Source organism: Bubalus bubalis, chromosome 10 (genome assembly GCF_019923935.1).
Source record: "Bubalus bubalis isolate 160015118507 breed Murrah chromosome 10, NDDB_SH_1, whole genome shotgun sequence".
Lineage (NCBI taxonomy): Eukaryota > Metazoa > Chordata > Mammalia > Artiodactyla > Bovidae > Bubalus > Bubalus bubalis.
Window position 1 is genome coordinate 94,112,361 of NC_059166.1, and position 21,205 is coordinate 94,133,565.

At 44.1% G+C, this 21,205-nt stretch overlaps 2 protein-coding genes across 6 annotated transcripts in view; one reads left to right on the forward strand and one right to left on the reverse strand.

Moving 5' to 3' along the window:
• B3GAT2 (beta-1,3-glucuronyltransferase 2) overlaps nucleotides 1–7,103 on the forward strand; it is a 91,642-nt gene extending 84,539 nt beyond the window's left edge. Inside the window, exons 3-4 of the mRNA XM_006051062.4 lie at nucleotides 6,726–6,874; nucleotides 6,964–7,103. Coding sequence (XP_006051124.1) covers nucleotides 6,726–6,874; nucleotides 6,964–7,050 — 236 coding nt within the window. The 3' untranslated portion in view covers nucleotides 7,051–7,103. The remainder of the gene's footprint in view (nucleotides 1–6,725; nucleotides 6,875–6,963) is intronic.
• A 270-nt stretch (nucleotides 7,104–7,373) lies between these two features.
• Nucleotides 7,374–21,205, reverse strand: part of SMAP1 (small ArfGAP 1) — a 188,141-nt gene continuing 174,309 nt past the window's right edge. For all 5 annotated transcript variants that reach the window (XM_025294939.3, XM_025294937.3, XM_025294938.3 and 2 more), the window contains 4 exons: nucleotides 18,313–18,440; nucleotides 11,748–11,919; nucleotides 10,575–10,879; nucleotides 7,374–8,312 (listed from right to left, as the gene is read on the reverse strand). In XM_025294939.3, the coding sequence (XP_025150724.3) occupies nucleotides 8,169–8,312; nucleotides 10,575–10,879; nucleotides 11,748–11,919; nucleotides 18,313–18,440 (749 nt within the window). In that variant the 3' untranslated portion in view covers nucleotides 7,374–8,168. The remainder of the gene's footprint in view (nucleotides 8,313–10,574; nucleotides 10,880–11,747; nucleotides 11,920–18,312; nucleotides 18,441–21,205) is intronic.

Genomic DNA, 21,205 nt, shown 5'->3' on the forward strand with positions numbered 1-21,205 from the left:
ATAGATCTTAGCAGTATCTTACTGGATGTGTTTCCTCAGGTAAGGAAAACAAAGGCAAAAATAAACAATTGGGACTACATTCAACTAGAAAGCTTCTGCACAGCAAAGGAAATCATCAACAAAATGAAAAGACAACCTACCAAATGGGAGATGATATCTATAAATCATGTATCTGATAAGCACTAACTCATACAGCTCAAAAACAACAACAAAAAAATCCTAATTAAAAATTGGGCAGAAGATCTGAATACTTTTCCAAAGTAGACATACAGGTGACCAACAGGCACACGAAAAGATGTTAAACATCACCAATTATTAGGGAAATGCAAATAAAAACACAATGAGATACCATCTCACGTCTGTTAGAATGGCTATCACCAAAAGGGCAAGAAAAACAAATGTTGGAAAGGATATGGAGAAAAGGGTACACTCCCACACTGTTTGTGGGAATGTAAATTGGCACAGCTACCATAGCAACTATGGTATGTAAAACGGAATGGAGATTCCTAAAAAAACATTTAAGAATAATTAACTCCAGTGTTCTTGCCTGGAGAATCCCAGGGACAGGGAAGCCTTGTGGGCTGCCGTCTATGGGGTCACACAGAGTTGGACACAACTGAAGTGACTTAGCAGGAGCAGCAGCAACTTCTAGCTATTCTACTTCTGGACATTTATCCAAGGAGCACAAAAACACTAATTTAAAGAAACATACACAACCCTATGTTCACGGCAGTATTATTTACAATAGCCAAAATACAGAAATAGCCCAAGTGCCCCTCAGTGAATGAATGGATAAAGATGTGGTATATATACACAATAGACTCCGCTATTTAAAAAATTAAAAAAAAAGATGAAATCCTGCCATTTATGACATGGGATGGACTTTGAGAGTTATTATGCCAAGTGAAATAAGTAAAGACATTTAAATATGGTATGATGTCACTCATGTGTGTGGAATCTAGAAATACACAAATGAACCAAATGGAAGAAACACACAGATATAGAGAACAGAGTGGCGGTTCCAGAGAGGAAGGCAGTCAGAGAGAAGGCCAAATGGGTAAAGAGGGTCAGCTTTTTGTAATGGTCACAATGTTGTGTATACAGAAGTTGAAATATGTTGTACGCATAAAGCATGTTTTTAGCGATTCCATTATATACATTCTTTTCTGGACAGATTATTACAAGATACTGAGTACAGTTCCCTGGGCCATACAGTAGATCCTTGTTGGTTATGCATTTTATATATAGGAGTATATGTATGTTAATCCCAAACTCCTAATTTATCTTCCCTCTTTCCCCTTTGGTAACCATAAATTGGTTTTCTATGTCCATGAGTCAGATTCTCATTTTGTAAATAAGTTCATTTGTATCATATTTTAGATTCCACATAGAGGCGGTATCATGGTATTTGTCTTTCTCTGTCTGGCTTGATTCACTTAGTCTGATAATCTCTAGGTCCATCCATGTTGCAGCAAAAGGCATTATCTCCTCTTTACGACTAATACGCCATTGTATGTATGTACCACATCGTCTTTATCCATTCCTCTGTTGGTGGACATTTAGGTTGCTTCCATGCCTTGGCTATTATAAATAGTGCTGCTCTGAACACTGGGGTCGCAGAGTCGGACAGAACTGAGCAACTAAGCATGAACACAAACACTGGGGTGGGTGGAGGCATATATATTCTCAGATTATAGTTTTCTCCAGGTATATGCTCAGCAGTGGGATTGCTGGATCTTATGGTAATATAACATCATAAACCAATGTTACCTCAACAAAAGATTTTATACATTTACTGCTTTAAAAAAACTACTTATTTGGCGGCTCAAGTCGTAGCTGTGGCATGCAAAATCTTCATCTTGGCTTGTGAAATCTTTGTTGCATCATGCAGGGTCCTTTGTCGACGTGCACGCTTCTTTAGTTGTGGTGCATGGGCTTAGGTGCTTCTCGGCATGTGGGATCTTAGTTCCCCTACCAAGGACTGAACCTGCATCCTCGGAGTTGCAAGGCAGATTCTTAGCCACTAGACCACCAGGGAAGTCTCTAGTGCTTTTAAAAATAATTTTTCATCTACGTACTGCTTTAGATGCTTCTCACAAATTTTGATGTTTTTGTTTTCAGTTTACCTTTTCATTCATTTTTCTCTTTGATTTGTATTTAGAATTATGTGGTTTAGTTTCCAGATATTTGGGAGATTTTCCAGATATCTGTATATTATTGATTTCTATTTTAATTTCACTGTGCTTAGAGAAATATTTTGGGCAATTTGCATTCTTTTAAATTAAGACTTGACTTATGGCCCAGACTAAGGCCTATTTTAATAATATCCCATGTGCACTTGAAAAGAAAGTGTATTCTGCTGTGTTGGGCAGGGTCCCTGGTGGCTCAGCTGGTAAAGAATCCACCTGCAATGAAGGAGACGTTGGTTTGATTCCTGGGTGGGGAAGTTCCCCTGGAGAAGGGATAGGCTGCCCACTTCAGTATTCTTGGGTTTCCCTGGTGGCTCAGCTGGCAAAAAATCCACCTGCAATGCGGGAGACCTGGGTTTGATCCCTGGGTTGGGAAGATCCCCTGGGATCGCAGTCAGACAGGACTGACAGACTAGGCAGAATTTACTAAGTGACAAATTTAAGGCCAAGTTGGTTGACAGTGTTAAGTCTTAAATATTCTTTCCTTTTTCAAATTTAGAAACATTTCAGTTGCTATTTCTTCAAATATATTTTTTTCTATCCCCTGCTCCCACCTTTCATTCTATTTCCATGACTCGTGTGTGTGTGTGTGTTGGTGTTTTTCCTTTTGTGTTTCCTTTGGCAGGTTTCTATTATTTATTAATCTTTTATTCTGCAGTGTCTTATATTAATCTCACCTAGTGTATTTTTCATCTCAGACACTGTATTTCATCAGAGTGAGCTCACTTTATTCTACTTAGCATGTTTAACCTTTCCCCTACCTTTTTGAACATCTTAACTGTTTTTATGTTTTAATATCCTTGTTCTATACTTCTATCGTCTGTGCCATTTCTGCTGACTGAGTATGGGATTATAATTTCCTGCTTCTTTGCTCATCTGGTTATTTTTGTATCTGAGGCATTTACAAGTTGGTTGCTAGGTACTAGAAAAAAAAAATGTGTTCAGTTATTTATAATAGATTGTATTTATATATACACTTATTTTACATACATACACACATGAATGTAAAATAAATGTATATATAAATATTTTACATACATATATACACACACATGGGCTTCCCTGGTGGCTCAGGCGGTAAAGCATCTGCCTGCAATGCCGGAGACTTGGGTTCAATCCCTGGGTCAGGAAGATCCCCTGGATCAGGAAATGACACCTCACTCCAGTATTCTCGCCTGGAAAATTCCATGGACGGAGGAGCCTGGTAGGCTACAGCCCACGTGACCACAAAGAGTCAGACACAACCGAGCAACTTCACACACAAAAAAACAAAAAATACACACCCATATGTAACTATACACACATGGGTGTGTATATAATTATGTTTGTAGGTTATATAATTTACTATTAGCTTTTTTTCTGGGATACAATTAAGTTACTTAGATTCCTCTTTTCCAGGCTTACCTTGAGGTATGTAGGCAAAACCAGCCCAGGCTTCCTTTAGCACTCGTTTGGCCTCACGGTGGACCAGCGGCCGTGCGAGCACTCTCCCGGGTGCCCTGCTCTCGCCCGCTGCACCCTGGCCGTGGGGCATGTGGCCGGTCCAGCGCCGAGAGGCCTCCAGGGACTGACCCACGTCTTTCCAGTGTTTCCCGGCCTGGCCTCGGGGAGTCTCAGCAGCATCTGCTGAGCAGACCCAGTGGGACTGGGGGCAAGCGCTCTGCAGACAGCCACGCTCCAGCTCCCCAGGGTGAGGCCCCATGACTTCCAGGTGTCTTGCCCTCCCCGAGTTCTCAGTTCTGTTCCTCGGCTCAGAGGCAGCAGAGCTGTGTGTGTTTTCCTCCCCGGCGTGTAGCCTTGAAACACGCTTCTAGCAGGAATCTGGAGCTCACAATTGTCTCTCTTCTTGGAGATCTGTCCTGTGCACCTCTTTTCCAATGTCTGGAAACTACTTTTTCAAATGTTTTGTCTGGTTTGTATGGCAACAGAGAAAACCCAGCCCTTGTGGCTTTAGCCGTATGTCTGTAGGTGGTGAACACACGCTGGGCCAGCCCGAGCTTCTAACTGGGAGGGACTAGACCCCCTGCCCTATTCCATCTGTGGAAGCCAGGAGATCCTGCTCTGTGAAAGGGAACAACCAGCGTTCATTTGCACTTCATTTTTTACCCAACTGACCAGAACAGAGAGTCCTACTCCCATGATTTTTGTAAGGTTCCTCGAGTCTCAAAATCTTCTGAAAAACATTTTTAAACTAACATTTCAATTTCACTGACAAAAAGGAAGGGTACATACTTAAGGCATAAATACTTGGAAATGAAAAAAACTGTTGGAAGCAATGTTTAGGATGCTTGCTCAACTTTCAGAGAGTGGGTCCTCACTCAGGTTCACAGCAGGTTGAGACGATGCCCAGGGCTTGGCCTGATCACTGAGCGGTTCCTGGTGCTACTGTGATCACCTCCTTTGGAGACCTCACCGAGCAAGGCCTGGCAAAGCGGGGAGGGGTGTGAACTGTCCCCCAACCCACACCCCACACTCCAGTGGGGCCAGGACAGGGCCTTGCAGCAAAGCAGCGTGTAGCTTCCCACTGGCCATCACCTCTGCCTGAGCGGTGGACTCTGCCTCATAACTGCTGTTAAGAGCCTGCAGGATATTCCCGAGCTAAGGAAATCGAGAAAACACTGAATCCTCCAGTGGTCACGATGATGAATGTGTTAGTAAGGGAAAATGAAGGGGAACAGATCAAAGTGGCATCATATAACTTTCACAGTGACTGCAGTACAACTGGGATCCTGTTCTTGTTTTTTTTTTAATGAGAATGAGGAAATAAAATCAGTACCTTGAAGCCATGTGAGAAATACAGCAGGACCTTCAGTCTGCTTGAGAAGGGCAGATGTTGAATTAGGAAAAGAGGATGAAGCTTATTGAAAACACATTTAGAAATCCAGAAACCTTTTAACTCTTACTCTTGAGTTGACTGAGTAGAAGTCACTCTATTGTGTTAATTTGAACCTTTGGCTCTTGGGGACCCGTGGCTGTTGGAGCTACATCTGAGGAAGGCTTCAGACTTGTTAGCAAAGTGGGGTGAAATGCAGGTGGCCTATGCCACCTCCTCTCATCATATTAATAATATTTACAATGGAATTTACAGTTACGTGCTTTAGGGTCCTTTGAACGGAGCTGTGCAGTTAGTGGGGTCCTTCTGTTCCCTAATTTCACATCAGACATCAGGGGAGAGGGTGTCACACCTCTCGTGGATGAGGAAAATGGGGGGAATTTCAGAATCAAGAAAGGCTCAGTGGCTGGGCCAGTTCTCAGCCACAGGGACCCACAGGAAATGGAGGCTGCTGACTCCGCGTTCTGCCAGGACACGCTGTCCCTGCGGGACTGGTGGATACACCGGGCTGGTCCTGGGATGACTGTAATTTGCAATCATCTCCTTGTTCTGCCCCACTCAGGCCCTCTGTACCCGCCTGAGTCTGTAGGTGGCACAGTGGTGTCTCTCTAAAAGGCAGCGGGGCTGCGAGCACGGGTCAGGCCAGGCCGGCACCTGCAGAGGTTAAGAGGATGCCGCTGGGTGTTCCCACAGCTCCCCCACAGCTGACTGCAGTCATCTCATACTTGGCTAACTATCCTCTTGCAAAAAAGCAGCACAAATCAATCCAGTTCGTGTAAGGAAGGGCAAAAACTTGCTAAGAAAACGTTCCTGGAGATTGGTCCTCCGAACTGTAGAAGGTGCCTGGCTTTACAGTCAGCTTAGGCATGAGGAGCAGAGGTCGGGCGTCAGACATCTAACAATCACGATGTCTGTGACGGCTGCTTGCAGACATGCCTTGTGGCACACTTAACGGCTGAGCCTTTAATACTGAGTTTGTTAAACTACAGATTAGATAGTAATGACTTTTCATTAAGGCCAAACCATTTAAGGAAATTGACACTACTTTGTTTCCCTGAAAAATGAAATACAGAAACCAAATTTATCAAATGGCCTGATATCTCCTGAACTGACTTACACCCCAACCCCCTTCAGATTCAAACTGAAAACTTACAGCAAATGACTATTAAAGAGTATTCATTTCCCAGCTAACTGACTTGATTGTATTGCTCAGTCTTCTGACCGCAAGGGCCATCAGAGCAGTGCTGGCTTCGGCAGGGACACAGGGAGGTGTCAGAGGTCACGTAGGGTAGGGACTCCCCGAGGGACGGGCAGTCTGTGTGGTTTTCAGCTGCGTTCAGGCCTCAGTCATTCCCACAGGGTCAAAGTGGAGGTATGACGACCTCCATGAACTGCACCCTCTATCTTATCAACAGAGCAGACTTCATACTTTACAGTTGGCCCTCCCCAACCCTGGCACAGACCCTGATCGGGGCAGCAGACTCTGGTGCAATGGCAGACTGTCCTTCTGAGACTGTCACGCAGGTAACGCTCTGGTTCAACTCTGTGAACCAAGACTTGGCTCAAAATAGGTACTGAAAAAACAACTTCTGACGTGACCAGAATCTATCTATCTATCTATCTATCTATCTATCTATATGTATGTATATATTTTCTTTAAGTACACCTGTATCTTAAACTTTTTTTTAACTTTTCTTACAAAGGATTTGCTGTAAGCCTTCAGGTCATCTTGTCCAACCCCAAAGCTGTATTCAAGCGCCGTGGGTCCCAGCCGGGGATGCAGGAATCTGACTTTTTGAGGCAGATCACGACCGTTGAAGAACTGGAACCCAAAGCAAATAACTGCACCAAGGTACTCCCTTCACTTGTGCCACCTTCCCCTGCCCCTGCCCTTGCTGTGTGCCTGCCTGAGCATGCCTACCCACCAGGTCTCCTCCCCAGGTCCTCGTGTGGCACACTCGGACGGAGAAGGTGAACCTCGCCAATGAGCCCAAGTACCACTTGGACACCGTGACAATTGAGGTGTGACAGGGCTGCCCTGCGCCTCGGGTGTGGGGGGGGGGGGCGGGCGCAGACTCAGCTCCTGCCTCCATTTGTTCTGCATGTTCCCCTATGACCTGGACAGTCTCTGTACAGTACAGCTGAGGGCACGCAGGGTACCACTCTGAGAATCTGACTTGTATTCCCCCTGTTTGGCCTTATAATTGGTTAGAACTGAACAGGTTTTTGAAACAGATGACAAGTATTTTGTCAACAATATGTTCCCAATTTGTGACTTTGCAACGTGAAGTAATTTTTGTCAGGCTGGTGGCAGTATACGTCACAGGAAATAAAACCCACAAAAAAAGGTCTATGGATTCATCTGTTTAATACAGGGATATGACATCTGTCAGTACTAGGCACCATAAAATGTAAACACAATCACTGTCATAAACCTGGACACACCTCAAGGACGAGTGGCTTGTTCAGTTACCCTGTTTGGATCCAGTGCGGAGAAAGGCCTCTTGCTAGCACTGTGTATACATAGGAAAAGACCCCAATTCCAAGGAAGGCAGGAAAATCTGACTTCTTCAAACATGTGTTAAACTAAGTCGTGTCATAACATCCAGGTTTATCTTCCTTTCACTAACCACGTTCCCTGTTAAGCACATCATAACAACAGCACAGTGAGGTGAATGTGACATAAAAGAGTCTGGATACACTAGAAAACAGTGCTCGGTGATACACTGACATTCATTCTATTTATATGATTAAACATTTGATCATACAGTACCTTCCTACAGGATTACTGGCTAATCTGGGGGTGGGGCTCATACTGTTAGAGGTATTACTAACATGATAACTACTTCCCTTATATGCAAACATGAGAGCTATAATTTCATCGAGAGGGAAACTGATTATGCACGTTGACTGAGCAGCTTCCCAGAGACTGTGTCTGCGAAATTCTGGGAATTGTAAGCAAAGCTGCCCTCGACATGGAACGGTTTCTCAACCTGCTTTTCACCACAGCAAATTCAATCAGTACAGACCAACACGGTCAATCAGGTAACTCTTAATATGAACAAATGGGGGAAAAGAAAAAAACATGTATGTACATGAATGGACAGGGGAACCAGGCGTGTCTGAGCAGGAATGCCGGCGGGGGCTCACTTCCACAGCTGCGTGCTGAGCGTCTGCCCCGACGAACCCCCGGACCAGCCCGCAGCCCCCGCCGAGGTGCTGGGCGGCTGCCCGAAGCCCGCCGCTGAGGCCGCGCCACCCAGGCTCAGGCCAGCCATCTGCTGGTTCACCTGCGAACACAGAAAAGCCTTCACTTCAGTCCTTGTTTCTTCAGCTGCTGCTGCACACTGTTCACGGCCAGCCTGTTTTCCCAGAGGTAGCCTTTACCTGAAGCTGACACAGTCAGACTCGGAAGTGTAATAACCGTTCTAAGTACTTTTCACCCATGTGAAAAGCAACCCGAGCCCTGGGGTAAAAACGGACGACCACACAATGCTTTCTCTTGGCCTCCATTTCCTTCCACATGTTAGCCCTGCCCATCAAGTAATCTCAAATCAGTTTATATTTATTCACTTTCTGGACTCAATTTCTTGTCCCCCAAAGATGAACCACAAGTGAAAAAAGTACCAAGGCAATCTTTGAATTCGTATCTGAATACACTACTCCAACTTTCAACTACACTAGAAGAGAGTGCTTTAACTACTAAAGATTAAGGGAATGTTTAAAAGTAAAATACTCCAAAATTATGAATTGTAGATGATGGCAACTGTTCTCCTGTTACTCAAGTCTTAAATACCTCAATATACTTTCTAAATATTAAAAAGTCATAAAACATATTTTTCTTTTGCTACATAAATATCTAAAATTAATTTACATTATATGACAAAAGGTGCAGGATTACATGTACTTTTCTTCCAGACTGGAGTCATATGTGTACATAATAAGCCTCCTGCGCTGAGTCGTGTCTGACTCTTTGCAGCCCCATGGACGGTGGCCCACCAGAGTCCTCTCTCCATAGGATTCTCCAGGCAGGAATACTGGAGTGGCTTGCCATGCCCTCCTCCTAGGGATCTTCCCATCCCAGGAACTGAACTGCTGTCTCCTGCACTGGCAGGTGGATTCTTTACCACTAGGACCACCAGGGCAGCTCAAGCCTCCTGAGCCTTCCCCTTCTCACTTCTAAGATGGATGCGGAGTGAAGGAAAGGCAAGGAGATTTACCACAAAGTACAGTGGATTCAAAACCTGTGCTCAGGGTTGAACTGTATTAATAAATAAAGTTCATTTGTCTACAGTTCCTCAAGGACAGTAATATTAACCACGTCACCGATGAAGTATCGTGGAGGGGCAGGTCACTTCTTCCCAGGTGCTAAACGATGTTTTAACCCCCCTGCCATGGCCCGCAGATGCCGCCAGGGAGCGCTGGAGCAGAGCGCCCCTTCGGCACGCCCGGAAATAAGGCAGGGAAGCCCCGGCCCACCACCCGGGTTCAGCGGCCACTCTAACCTGAGCAGGGTCTGCACCAGCATTCTGGCCACACAAAGGCTCCTACTGACATTTGGTACTTACAATTTTTGAAATGCCCAGACAGCAGAGATCAATGTCATATAAACACTCCTTTAAACAGTGATAGTAAAAATTACTTGGAATATTCATGGGCTATACAGTGATTTTGCTAATGTTAATTAAAAATCACTATATACAGTCCTATTCTCTGAATGCTGCAGAGAACAGAAATCAAGGGCAGCCAAATACCAGAGGAACATCAAACAGGAAGCATACAAAGAAGGGTGGGAGGTGAACCTACATCTGAGGTCTCTGTCTATGGAGCCAGAGAGAAGTCAGAATGGATTTGAAAGAGGAAACACTAAAATGCCATCTCCGGCTCTTAACTAACAGGCAGAAATGGCATCTCGGAACATGAGGTGTAGGACACAAGTAAGGATGTGCTCGTATCTTACGGGAATTCCTGAACTAGTGGGTATTCTTTTTAAACATAAATGTGATTATAATATAAGAAATACAACTCTAGAAACACATTTAAACAAAAAGATTCTTTATACATCCATGTGCAGTAGCCATGTAGAACAGCCTAGATCTCTCAGAAATAGTGCTGTGAGAATGCAAGACTGGGTTTTTTTTTTTTTCCTAATTTGTGAAAGTTACCAAGAACCCTTGAAATTATTAGTGAAAATAAATTGGTCTAAGTTGTTGACATAAACGCCCTCTCAGGGAGCTGGGTTAAGGTTCGGCACGCTAATTTCAAAAAATGCCCAAGATAACGTCTAGCTGTTACACAAACAAATATGGACACTCAACAGTTACAGCTGTGCTGCAATTGGAAATGAAAAACTACGCAACATTCTCTACAGAATGTTCTAAATACAGGAGCAATGGCAGCTCATTTGTCTATCTGATGAGACAGTTTTGACCTTTTATAACATTCTCCCTACTCAATTCTTTCTGCCAGATTGTTACAAGTTAAAAACAAACAAACCCGTTGAGCAGACAGACCTGGTCTGACTCTGGAGAGGCTGGGGGGTAGGTGCCTACCTGGGGCAGGTTCCACGGGCTCTGCGGAGCTGGCTGCAGGCCAAATTTCCCCTGGGCTGCGCCCAAGTGAGCGACCACCCCTGGGGGCCCGACCACGCCCTGCGCCAGCGGCATCACAGCAGTCTGTGCGCTGCCCATGAAGCCGTTGGGCACCGGCACGCCCACCATCATGCCTGCGCTCGGCCCCAGTGAGCTGCCCACCAGGCCGGGCGCCGCGGGCACAGGCACGCCCATGGACGGGAAGCCTGGAAACACAGCCGGTGCTTGTGAGGTAAACGGTAGATTCGTGGGTCCCATAAACACACCTGCAGCAGAAGAACCAAGCAAAGAAAACGCATGAGACAACAGAGATATTGCACAATGCTGCCCTCAAAGAGCACAGACAAAGGATGACCACCTCTAAACTGCCCATGGCAAAAACTTTAATTCCGGTCTGGCTGCTCCTACAGCTCAGGCCAGCTCACACCCACACCCTCAGGGGCGGTTACTTCCAGAAAGCAGACAAATCAGCTACAAGCCTGAGCAAATTAGAGTGGATGAATCTTGTGCAGCAGCCATATAACATGCCCCCTGTGAAGGCCAGACGACACAGCAGGGGCTGCTGCTGCTCTGCACGCTCATCTCTCACGACCAGATAAACAGTCAGAGCTGACAGCGTCTGGTTTTAATGGAAGCAGCTGGGATGTCATATAATTTCAGTTCACATGTGAAATGCAGCCTGTTATTTCAGAGGAAATGACAGATTAAAACTGCAAACAGTAAATCTTACCATGCTAGTATTTCTTTATAATTATATTTTTAAAAAATCTCAGAGTTCTTTTGATTTCATGTGTTATCTCAGACTTACTGCTTAACTTAAAGAAAAAATACCACAGTGTAGTTATAAGCTTCATGCAAATCAAGCTTAAATAATTCTTCAAAGATAATCCATTTCCTGTAAGGCTTGTGAAACAATATTAAGTAGTATGACACCAAGCTGTTAATCCCAAATGAATCAAGTTTTGTGCATCCTGTATACGCTTTCTATTTCCTAATGCTTCTTTCATGTCAGTTTTGTAGTTGTGCAAACTGCAACAACAGAAGCACTCATTACACAGGACAAACAGGGAAGAAACATCATTGACGTTCTAAAACCGCAACGGCCGCACTGAAGGCAGGCTTCCGATGAATTACCAGGAGCAGCCTGCTGCTGGATGGCCCCGGCGCCATACAGAGACAAGATGGAGTCTTTGGAGAGCTGCTTCTTGGCCACCTCTTCTGACTTTGCAGCTTGCTCAGTGAACAGATCCAGATCCCCAGATGTCACTGCAGACAGAGTGGCAGCTGCTGGTGCAGAGGACGTTCCCTGAGACAGATACCAAAACAGGCTGTCGAATTCCACATCACAAACCAGAGCTCACCCATTCCTTGGCATCCAAATGAAGCTGTGAAATTAGAAACTAAACAACCGCGGAAGTTAAATGGTGACACTGAAGAGAATCACTCCCGAGCCCAGGCTGACCAACAAGCAGGATAAGGGGCTGACCTGTCCTGTTTTGAACCTGAAAATGTAAACGAAAGTAGACAGAACCTCTGATGCAGAACTTTCCCATCACATCCTGACCACAGTGGCTTCAACAATAGGCCGTGGTGCTGCCCGACGACCAGGATTCCTGGGAGATGTGTGGGCATCTCCTGCAGCAATTACTGCTTCAAAGGAATGGGTATCCCTTAGAATAAAGAAATTTCTATAGCTATAGCAGATTGCAAGACATTTCCGTAATGACTGATTTTGTCATCTCTGGGGGAAAAAATGTATTGTTTTTCTAAAGCAACATTTTGATATTTTTATAAACCTAATCTAATCCATTTTAACCACAACATTAGAATGTTTCCAGACTACCCAGAAATGAGGAACAGCAAATGTGCAACCACCTACACTCTCCCTGACACTTTGCATTCTGCTACGGACAAAAGTGAAGTGAAGTGAAGTGACTCAGTCGTGTCCGACTCTTAGCGACCCTATGTACTGGAGCCTACCAGGCTCCTCTGTCCATGGGATTTTCCAGGCAAGAGTACTGGAGTGGGTTGCCATTTCCTTCTCCAGGAGATCTTCCCGACCCAGGGCTCGAATCTAGGTCTCCCACATTGTAGGCAGACGCTTTAGTGTCTGAGCCACCAGGGAAGTCTTGCTATGGACAGGGGTAAGTACAAATAAATACAAATAAACATGTGGACATTTAACACAAAACAAAAATTTTCACTTAATCTCCTATATCTTGCACACGCACACAGTATTACACAGCCACAACTGATACCTCATTTTAATCATCTATACGGTCATTAAATAATCACATTTGTATATAAGGAATTGACTTAGATATGAAGAGTTTCAAAGAAATCTATGAAGGCTAGTAAAAACTGGATACGTCTTCTCAAATTATAAAATAAGGTAAGCAGCAAACAGAAGTTAAATCATATCTATGATTTGGCTTGAATTTTTAAAAAAATCAAACATTTAATGTCTTCGCTAAAAAACCTTCCAATAAACTACTATCCATGCTCACAGCTAACCTAAAGAGCACAGTATTTTCAATCTATTATTAACAAATTAAGCAAGAATTTTAAGATAGGAAAAAAAAACATATATCTTTGCAAAAGATCTGAACTGTGTAAGAAATCAGACATGATGGGATTCAAAGGTAACAGTGGGCTTGAATAAAATACACCTGCAGCACCAACGCAGCAGCAGAAGGCAGGGCTGAGAGCGCGGGCCTCACGGCTCCCACAGGCCCTGGACTATCACGCCACCGTCCCACGCTCTCCCTGGGGCCTGGGGACAGGAGCGGCCTCGCAGCTGAGCCTGGGGACCACAAGGCGCGCTCTGCACGATGCTGGCGTCTACTGTTCACACTGCTAGATAACAGAGCAACCACCTCCCTGAGTGATCTTCCATCCTAGTTTCTGTTAGTTTCTGTTTCTGCTTCAAAGGAATGGGCATCCCTTAGAATAAAGAACATTTCTACAGCTACAGCAGATTGCAAGATGGTCCCACATGACCGATTTTGTTGTTTTTGGGGGAAAAAAAAGTTTTGTTTTTCAAAAGCAACATCATGATATTTTTATGAATCTAATCTAATCCACTAGATCTTCCATCTTAGTTTCTGTTCAAATCTGAGAACCTGCCCCAAACCCTGAGGTCTATTCCCCAAGGAAGGTACACACGTATGAGAACACCCAAAGTGCTGGGGAGGCCACGACTGCGTCTCACACTACAGCAGCCTCCTGCTCCAGGCACAGATGTTTCTTCTGATGAATGCCGGCCTCCGTGTGGATGCAGGCTAAGCATAGCCGCACCAAGCAGCCTGGCTAGTAAGCGTTCCCACTGCTGTTTGCTTGAGGGGCTCCACGAGCTGGCACGACCACTCCAAGGTAAAGGAGGACAAGGCTGACAGTCAGCGTGCACTTCTGGAGGCCGCAGGACCCAGCCAAAGGTTCTTTGGATCTGGAGCCAAGCCAAACCACGGTGCCTGGGTCTAGATGCTGTGGGGACGTGTATATTACAGACAGGACAGGTGAGGAGTGGGTTCCACATGTCTCCTCTGGGGACACTGGAATGACTCCCCTCAACCTGAAATACACGTGGACTCTTGGGTCAGCTGAGGGCTTCCAGCCCCTCGGGGAAGAGCCCACAGCCAGATGGAGAGCTGAGGGGAATCCAGCCCAGCGCATACTCACATAAGGCAAACTGACCAGAATTCGTACCACACTCGGAAAATCGGGACTGCAAGAAGATGGGGTTCAGAACCCACCAAATTAGGAGACTACGTACAGCCTGTGCATAAAACATGTGCTTGAATTCACCCCTCCCTCCCCGGGTTTTAAAGACATCATTTTGAAACCATGTCTGGATTAGTCTTCACATGTAGTTTGGACAGAAGATGATTCTGTGTATCCAATTATTTTAGAGGACTCAATAAAAGGAACATAACTTTGGTCCAAAAACAGCATTCCATAAAAAGAATTAGGTGTGGCTTTAACAACCCACCCTGTTTCCTCCAGCTACAGAGGCAGACGGCCTGAGCCTGAAGGCTAGGGCTCACACCGCCCACCCCAGGCACAGAGGAGCCACGTCATGGGAGGGCTCACACCGCCCACCCCGGGCACAGAGGAGCCGCGTCACGGCTGGGCTCACGCTGCCCACCCTGGGCAGAGGGGAGCGGCGCCCACAGCCGGACTCATGCAGCCCACCCCGGGCAGAGGGGAGCCGCATCACGGCTGGGCTCACTCTGCCCACCCCAGGCAGAGGGGAGCCGCGCCCACGGCCGGGCTCACGCTGCCCACCCCGGGCAGAGGGGAGCCGCGCCCGCGGCTGGGCTCATACCGCCGAGGGAGCCTGCTCTAGCTTGCAACTGCTCTAACTCTGGACGGGGCCTCGGCCAGGAGGAGCAAGGCAGCTCTCACCCGCCGAGCACGCTAGACCAAAAGAAACTACTTTTCATGCTTGCATTTTCACATATCCCAAATATGTCTTTCTACAGCTACGGTATTAGCCTTAGACGATTTTTCACTACCACACATCCCCCCGCCTGCACACATTCACAAGGTCGTGAACGTTAACTGAAACAGTACTAGCAACTCAGTTCCTCCTGTCCTCTGATGGGGGAGGGAAGAGAGGGGACAAAGCCATAAAATAAAGCTATTGTTTCTGAAAATAAACAGTAATGCTGCACTTAAACTAATGATTCCTAAGAAATCTATTCACTGAATTCTAGTGTTAATTATACAATGACTATCACAATGATAATATGTGTAACAAAAACTTATTTATGTCTTTAGTCTTAGTAAGACATGAGTTCTTCCTTGGTAAAACTTTCTGTCCAATTCCCATTTGGCTCAGGTTTTCTAGAGAAAGGGAAATATTTTATCTCAAAAATTATGCTGTACTAAAACAAGCTAGTTCCTTATTTGTAAATTTAAAATCTTAAGCTGTATGCTTAAAAGTAACCCATGTTCCTGAAAGTTTACATATTTCACCTTAAAGACAACACTGCATGTTATCCTTATATGTGGAGTCTTTAAAATAAACAAGAAAGGCAAACCCATAGGAACAGAGAAGAATGGTGGTTGCCAGCAGTGCGGGAGGAAAGGAAATACAAGGGAACAAATTTATAGTCATAAGATCAATGAGACCTGAGGATCTAAGGCATAACATAGCTGATTATACTGTACTGAATAAATGAAATTTGATGAGAGTAGATTTTAGGGATTTTCAACAAAATTAAATTTGTAAGATGATGGATAAGTAAAGTTGGTGGTAGGAATCTTTTCAATTACATTTCAATAAAGCTAAAAAAAAAATTTTAAGTATTTAACAATTTATAATTCTAAAAAAAAGATGTGATTGACAAGGAATTAAATCTTCAAATATACAAACATCTCAATATAAAAAACAACCCAATTAAAAAAAAATGGGTAGAAGATCTAAATAGGCATTTCTACAAAGAAGACTACAGATGGCTAAAAAGCACATGAAAAAATGCTCAACATAACTAATTAAGAGAAATGCAAATCAAAACTACAATGAAGTATCACCTCACTCCAGTCAAAATGGTCATCATCAAAAAGCCTACAAACAATACGTGCTGGAGAGGGTGCAAAGAAAAGGGAGCCCTCCTACACCGCTGGGGCTTCCCAGGTGGCTCGGTGGTGAAGGATCTGCCTGACAGGCAGGAGAGGCGGGCTCAGCCTCTAGGGTGGGAAGACCCCTTGCAGAAGGCAATGGCAACTCACTCCAGTTTCTTGCCTGAGAAATCCCATGGACAGAGGAGCCTGGCAAGCTACAGTCCACAGGGTCGCAAAGATTTGGACACGACTTAGTGACTAAACCACCACCACCATCTACACATTTAATAGGAATGTAAATTGCAGCCACTATGGAGAACAGTATGGAGGCTCCTTTAAAAACTAAAAATAGAACTACCACATGATCCAGCAATCCCGCGCCTGTGCATATATCCAGAGAAAACCATAATTAGAAAACATACATGCACCCCTATGTTCAATGCAGCACTATTTACAACAGCCAGGACATGGAAGCAACTTACACATCCATCAACAGATAAATGGATAAAGATGTGGTACGTATATACAATGGAGTATTTGTTGTTGTTTAGTTGCTAAATGATGTCCAACTCTTCTGCAACCCCATGGACTACGGCTTGCCAGGTTCCCCGTCCAAGGGATTTCTCAGGCAAGAGTACTGGAGTGGGTTGCCATTTCCTTCTCCAGGGGAGCTTCCTGACCCAGGGATCAAACCCGTGTCTCATTCATTGGCAGGTGGATTCTTTACCACCAAGCCACCAAGGAGGCCCAATGGAATATTGCTGCTGCTGCTGCTAAGTCGTTTCAGTCATGTCCGACTCTGTGCAACCCCGCAGATGGCAGCCCACCAGGCTCCCCCGTCCCTGGGATTCTCCAGGCAAGAATACTAGAGTGGGTTGCCATTTCCTTCTCCAAGCCACCAGGGACGTCCAATGGAATATTACTCAGCCTTTAAAAAGAATGAAATAATGCCACTGGTGAAGTAAGTCAGACAGAGAAAGACAAGTACCATATGATACCACTTATATGTGGAATAAGTTCATTCCACACAAACTTATAAGAAAGAAGTTCATTTACAAAACAGAAACTTATTTACAAAACAGAAATATAGGCTCACAGGCATAGAAAACAAACTTACGATCACCCAAAGGGAAAGAGAAGGGGAGGAATAAATTAGGAGTTTGGGATTAACATACACACACTACTATGTATAAAACAGAGAAACATCTAGGACCTACTGTATAGCATGGGGAATGATACTCAATATTTTATAATAACCTGTAAGGAAAAGGAATCTGAAAAAGAACATATATGTATAACTGAATCACTCTGCCATAAACCTGAAACTAACACAGCATTGTAAATCAACTATAGTTTAATTTTTTTAAAAAAAGAATAAAGGCAAAAAAAAAGAAAAAAACATGAAATTCCATGTAATGTTAAGAAGGTAAGTCAAAATTTCTTAATCATTGATACTTTTAAAAAATCTTGATCACTAATATTGTCTTCTAAATAATTTTTTAAAAATCATCAAAATTAAAAAGTAAGGAACATTTGCTAAAAAATCATGTGTTTGTCTTCATTAAAAAAAGAATAAGAGTATTGAGTTTGCTAGAATTTCTTGTTCTGGGTTTTCCTGCACCAATGAACACAAATGAAACTTATTTATAAAACAGAAGGAAACACTGTCCAGGGCTGGATCGACAGGAGCAGGAGAAAAAGCAACTGGCTTCTAGGACATGTTCACATACCCACAGTTCAAAACCTCTTATGGAAGTACCCTGTGGATCACGCGCAAGGCTGAAACAGTTCGACTTTCCCCACTTACTCATTCTAAACTCTGTCTGTCAAAAAGTAAGAATCAACAAACTTCAGACGGTGACTACTTAGGCTTTGTGGGTCACAGAGTATCTACTACTACCTAGCTGCAAATTCTCAACTTGCTTCTGCTGTGGAAAGCAGCCACAAACAATGCCTAAGTAAAAGGAGTGGCTGTGCTCCAATCACACTTTGTCTGCAAAAAAAGCTGCAGGCTTAGCTTGCCAACTCCTGGCCTAAAGATCAGGAGGCTTTCAAATCAGAAACAATTCAAAATGGAAACTTTCAAAAAAGGAAATACACAGCGATCCTGTAAAAGCACACTCTCACACAATACCTGAGCCGGGGGCATGACAGTTGCAGGTAAGGGGTTAGAGATCATCGGTCCAAAGATGTCCAGGTCATCGTTCAGGGCTGGCCCCACAACTGCACTCCCATTGGTCACCGGCGCCTCGGCAGGCCCATCTGAAAAGAGCACAGAGTCTCGTCCTAAAGGTTCTAGAATCTCTTAAAAGTACCTGGAACACGGCATTATTCTAAAATTTAACATAAGGTTAAAAGAAGTTCAGAATGTTAACAACAAAATATATATGCCCTCCTTTAAAAAAACAAACAAAATATATATATATACGCCCACCTCTTACCCAGGGTATACCTTCTTTCCCAAAGAAACCACTTTCAGTTCTGTTTGTTCTCAAAGAAACAGTCTTTACCCACTGGTTTCTAGGTATGTATGTAAACCCCCTTTTCACCAGCGGTACTACTGCACTACTCACACTATTCTGTGTCCTGATGCTTCCTTACATGTAAGGTGCTGTTCTGAGTACTTTACATATATTAATTCATCTAATCCCCATAACCATATGGGACTGGATGAGACAGACCCACTTTTGAGGGAACCAGCTAAGCTGGGATTTGACACCACCTTCCTACAAACACTGCCTCTTCATAAAGGCACACATGTGTGTTTCCAATAGTACTTCGTATCATATTTACCTAACCTTGGAAGTAAATATTAATGACTTTAAATTCCTGAAATGTTAAAATTTAAAGTTATATAAGGGATAGAAAGAAAACAAATGTACCCTACATACTGATTCTGTAGGAAGTATCACAAAACACTGAAATAAATCCTTTCTTTATTCAGACATGGTGACCTTCAGTAATGGCCCCAGATCAGCCCCCTGCTCACCCTCACAGCTCTCATATCCCCTCCTCATGGCAGCCCAGAACTTACAAGGTGTGAAGTGGGGGCTCGGGTGGGATGCAGGGCAGAGAGCTGTGAGACCGGGGTTTCAGGGAATGGGGCCCGGCCACAGCTCAGTCCTCTGTGGGCACAACCTCAAGGAACAGCTTAGAACATCACAACCCCATCTCCAGGGACTTACATCCCAATCAAGCTTCTACTTGAACAGCTTCCAATCTCGTTTTGGAAAAGAAGTCCCTTCCATCAGAGGGGATTGGAATGCAAAAGTAGAAAGTCAAGAGAGATACTTGGAGTAACAGGCAAATTCAGCTTTGGAGTACAAAATGAAGCAGAGCAGAAGCTAACAGAGTTTTGCCAAGGGAACGCACTGGTCATAGCAAACACCCTCTTCCAACAACACAAGAGACGTATCTACACATGGACATCACCAGATGGTCAACGCCGAAATCAGATTGATTATATTCTTTGAGGTCAAAGGTGGAGAAGCTCTATACTATAATCAGCAAAAACAAGACCGGGAGCTGACTGTGGCTCAGATTATGAGCTCCTTATTGCAAATTCAGACTGAAATTGAAGAAATTAGGGGAAAACATCAGGCCATTAACATATGACCTAAATCAAATCCCTTATGATCATACAGTGGTCAAGGGATTAGATCTGATAGAGTGCCTGAAGAATTATGGATGGAGGTTCATGATATTATACAGGAGGTGGTGATCAAAACAATGGCCAAGAAAAAGAAATGAAAAAAGGTAAAATGGCTGTCTGAGAAGGACTTACAAATAGCTAAGAAAAGAAGAGAAGTGAAAGGCAAAGGATAAAAAGAAAGATATACCCATCTGAATGCAGAGTTCCACTGAACAGCAAGGAGAGGTAAGAAAGGCTTCTTAAGTGAACAACACAGAGATAGAGGAAAACAACACAATGGGAAAGACTAGAGATCTCTTCAAAAAATGAGAGATATCATGGGAACATTTCAAGCAAAGATGAGTACATTAAAGGACAGAAATGATATGGACCTAACAGGAACATCAGATATTAAGAGGTGGCAAGAAAACATAGAAGAACTATACAAAAAAGATCTTCATGACCCAGATAACCATGATGGTGTGATCACTCACCTAGAGCCAGACATCCTAGAATGCAGAGTCAAGTGGGCCTTTGGAAACATCACTACGAACAAAGCTAGTGGAGGTGATGGACCTCCACCTGAGCTATTTCAAATCCTAAGAGATGATGCTGTTGAAGTGCTGCACTCAATATGCCAGCAAATGTGGAAAACTCAGTAATGGCCACAGGACTAGAAAAGGTCAGTTTTCATTTCAATTGCAAAGAAAGGCAATGCCAAAGCATGCTCAAACTACCGCACAATTGCACTCATTTCACATGCAAGCAAAGTAATGCTCAAAATTCTCCAAGCCAGGCTTCAACAGTACATGAACCGAGAACTTCCAGATGTTCAAGCTGGATTTAGAAAAGGCAGAGAAACCAGAGATCAAGTTGCCAATGTCTACTGGATCATAGAAAAGGCAAGAGAGTTCCAGAAAAACATCTACTTCTGCTTCACTGACTACGCTAAAGCCTTTGTGTGGATCACAACAAGTTGTGGAAAATTCTTAAAGAGATGGGAATACCAGACCACCTTACCTGCCTCCTGCGAAATCTGTACGCAGGTCAAGAAGCAACAGTTAGAACTGGACATGGAAGAGCAGACTGATTCCAAATTGAGAAAGGAGTACATCAAGGCTGTATACTGTCACCCTGCTTATTTAACTTCTATGCAGGGTACATAATGAGAAATGCTGGGCTGGATGAAGCACAAGCTGGAATCAAGACTTCCAGGGGAAATATCAGTAACCTCAAATAAAGAGACGACACCACTCTTATGGCAGAAAATAAAGAGGAACTAAAGAGCCTCTTGATGAAGGTGAAAGAGGAGAGTGAAGAAGTTTACTTAAAACTCAACATTCAAAAAACTAAGATCATGGCATCTGGTCCCATCACTTCATGGCAATAGATGGGG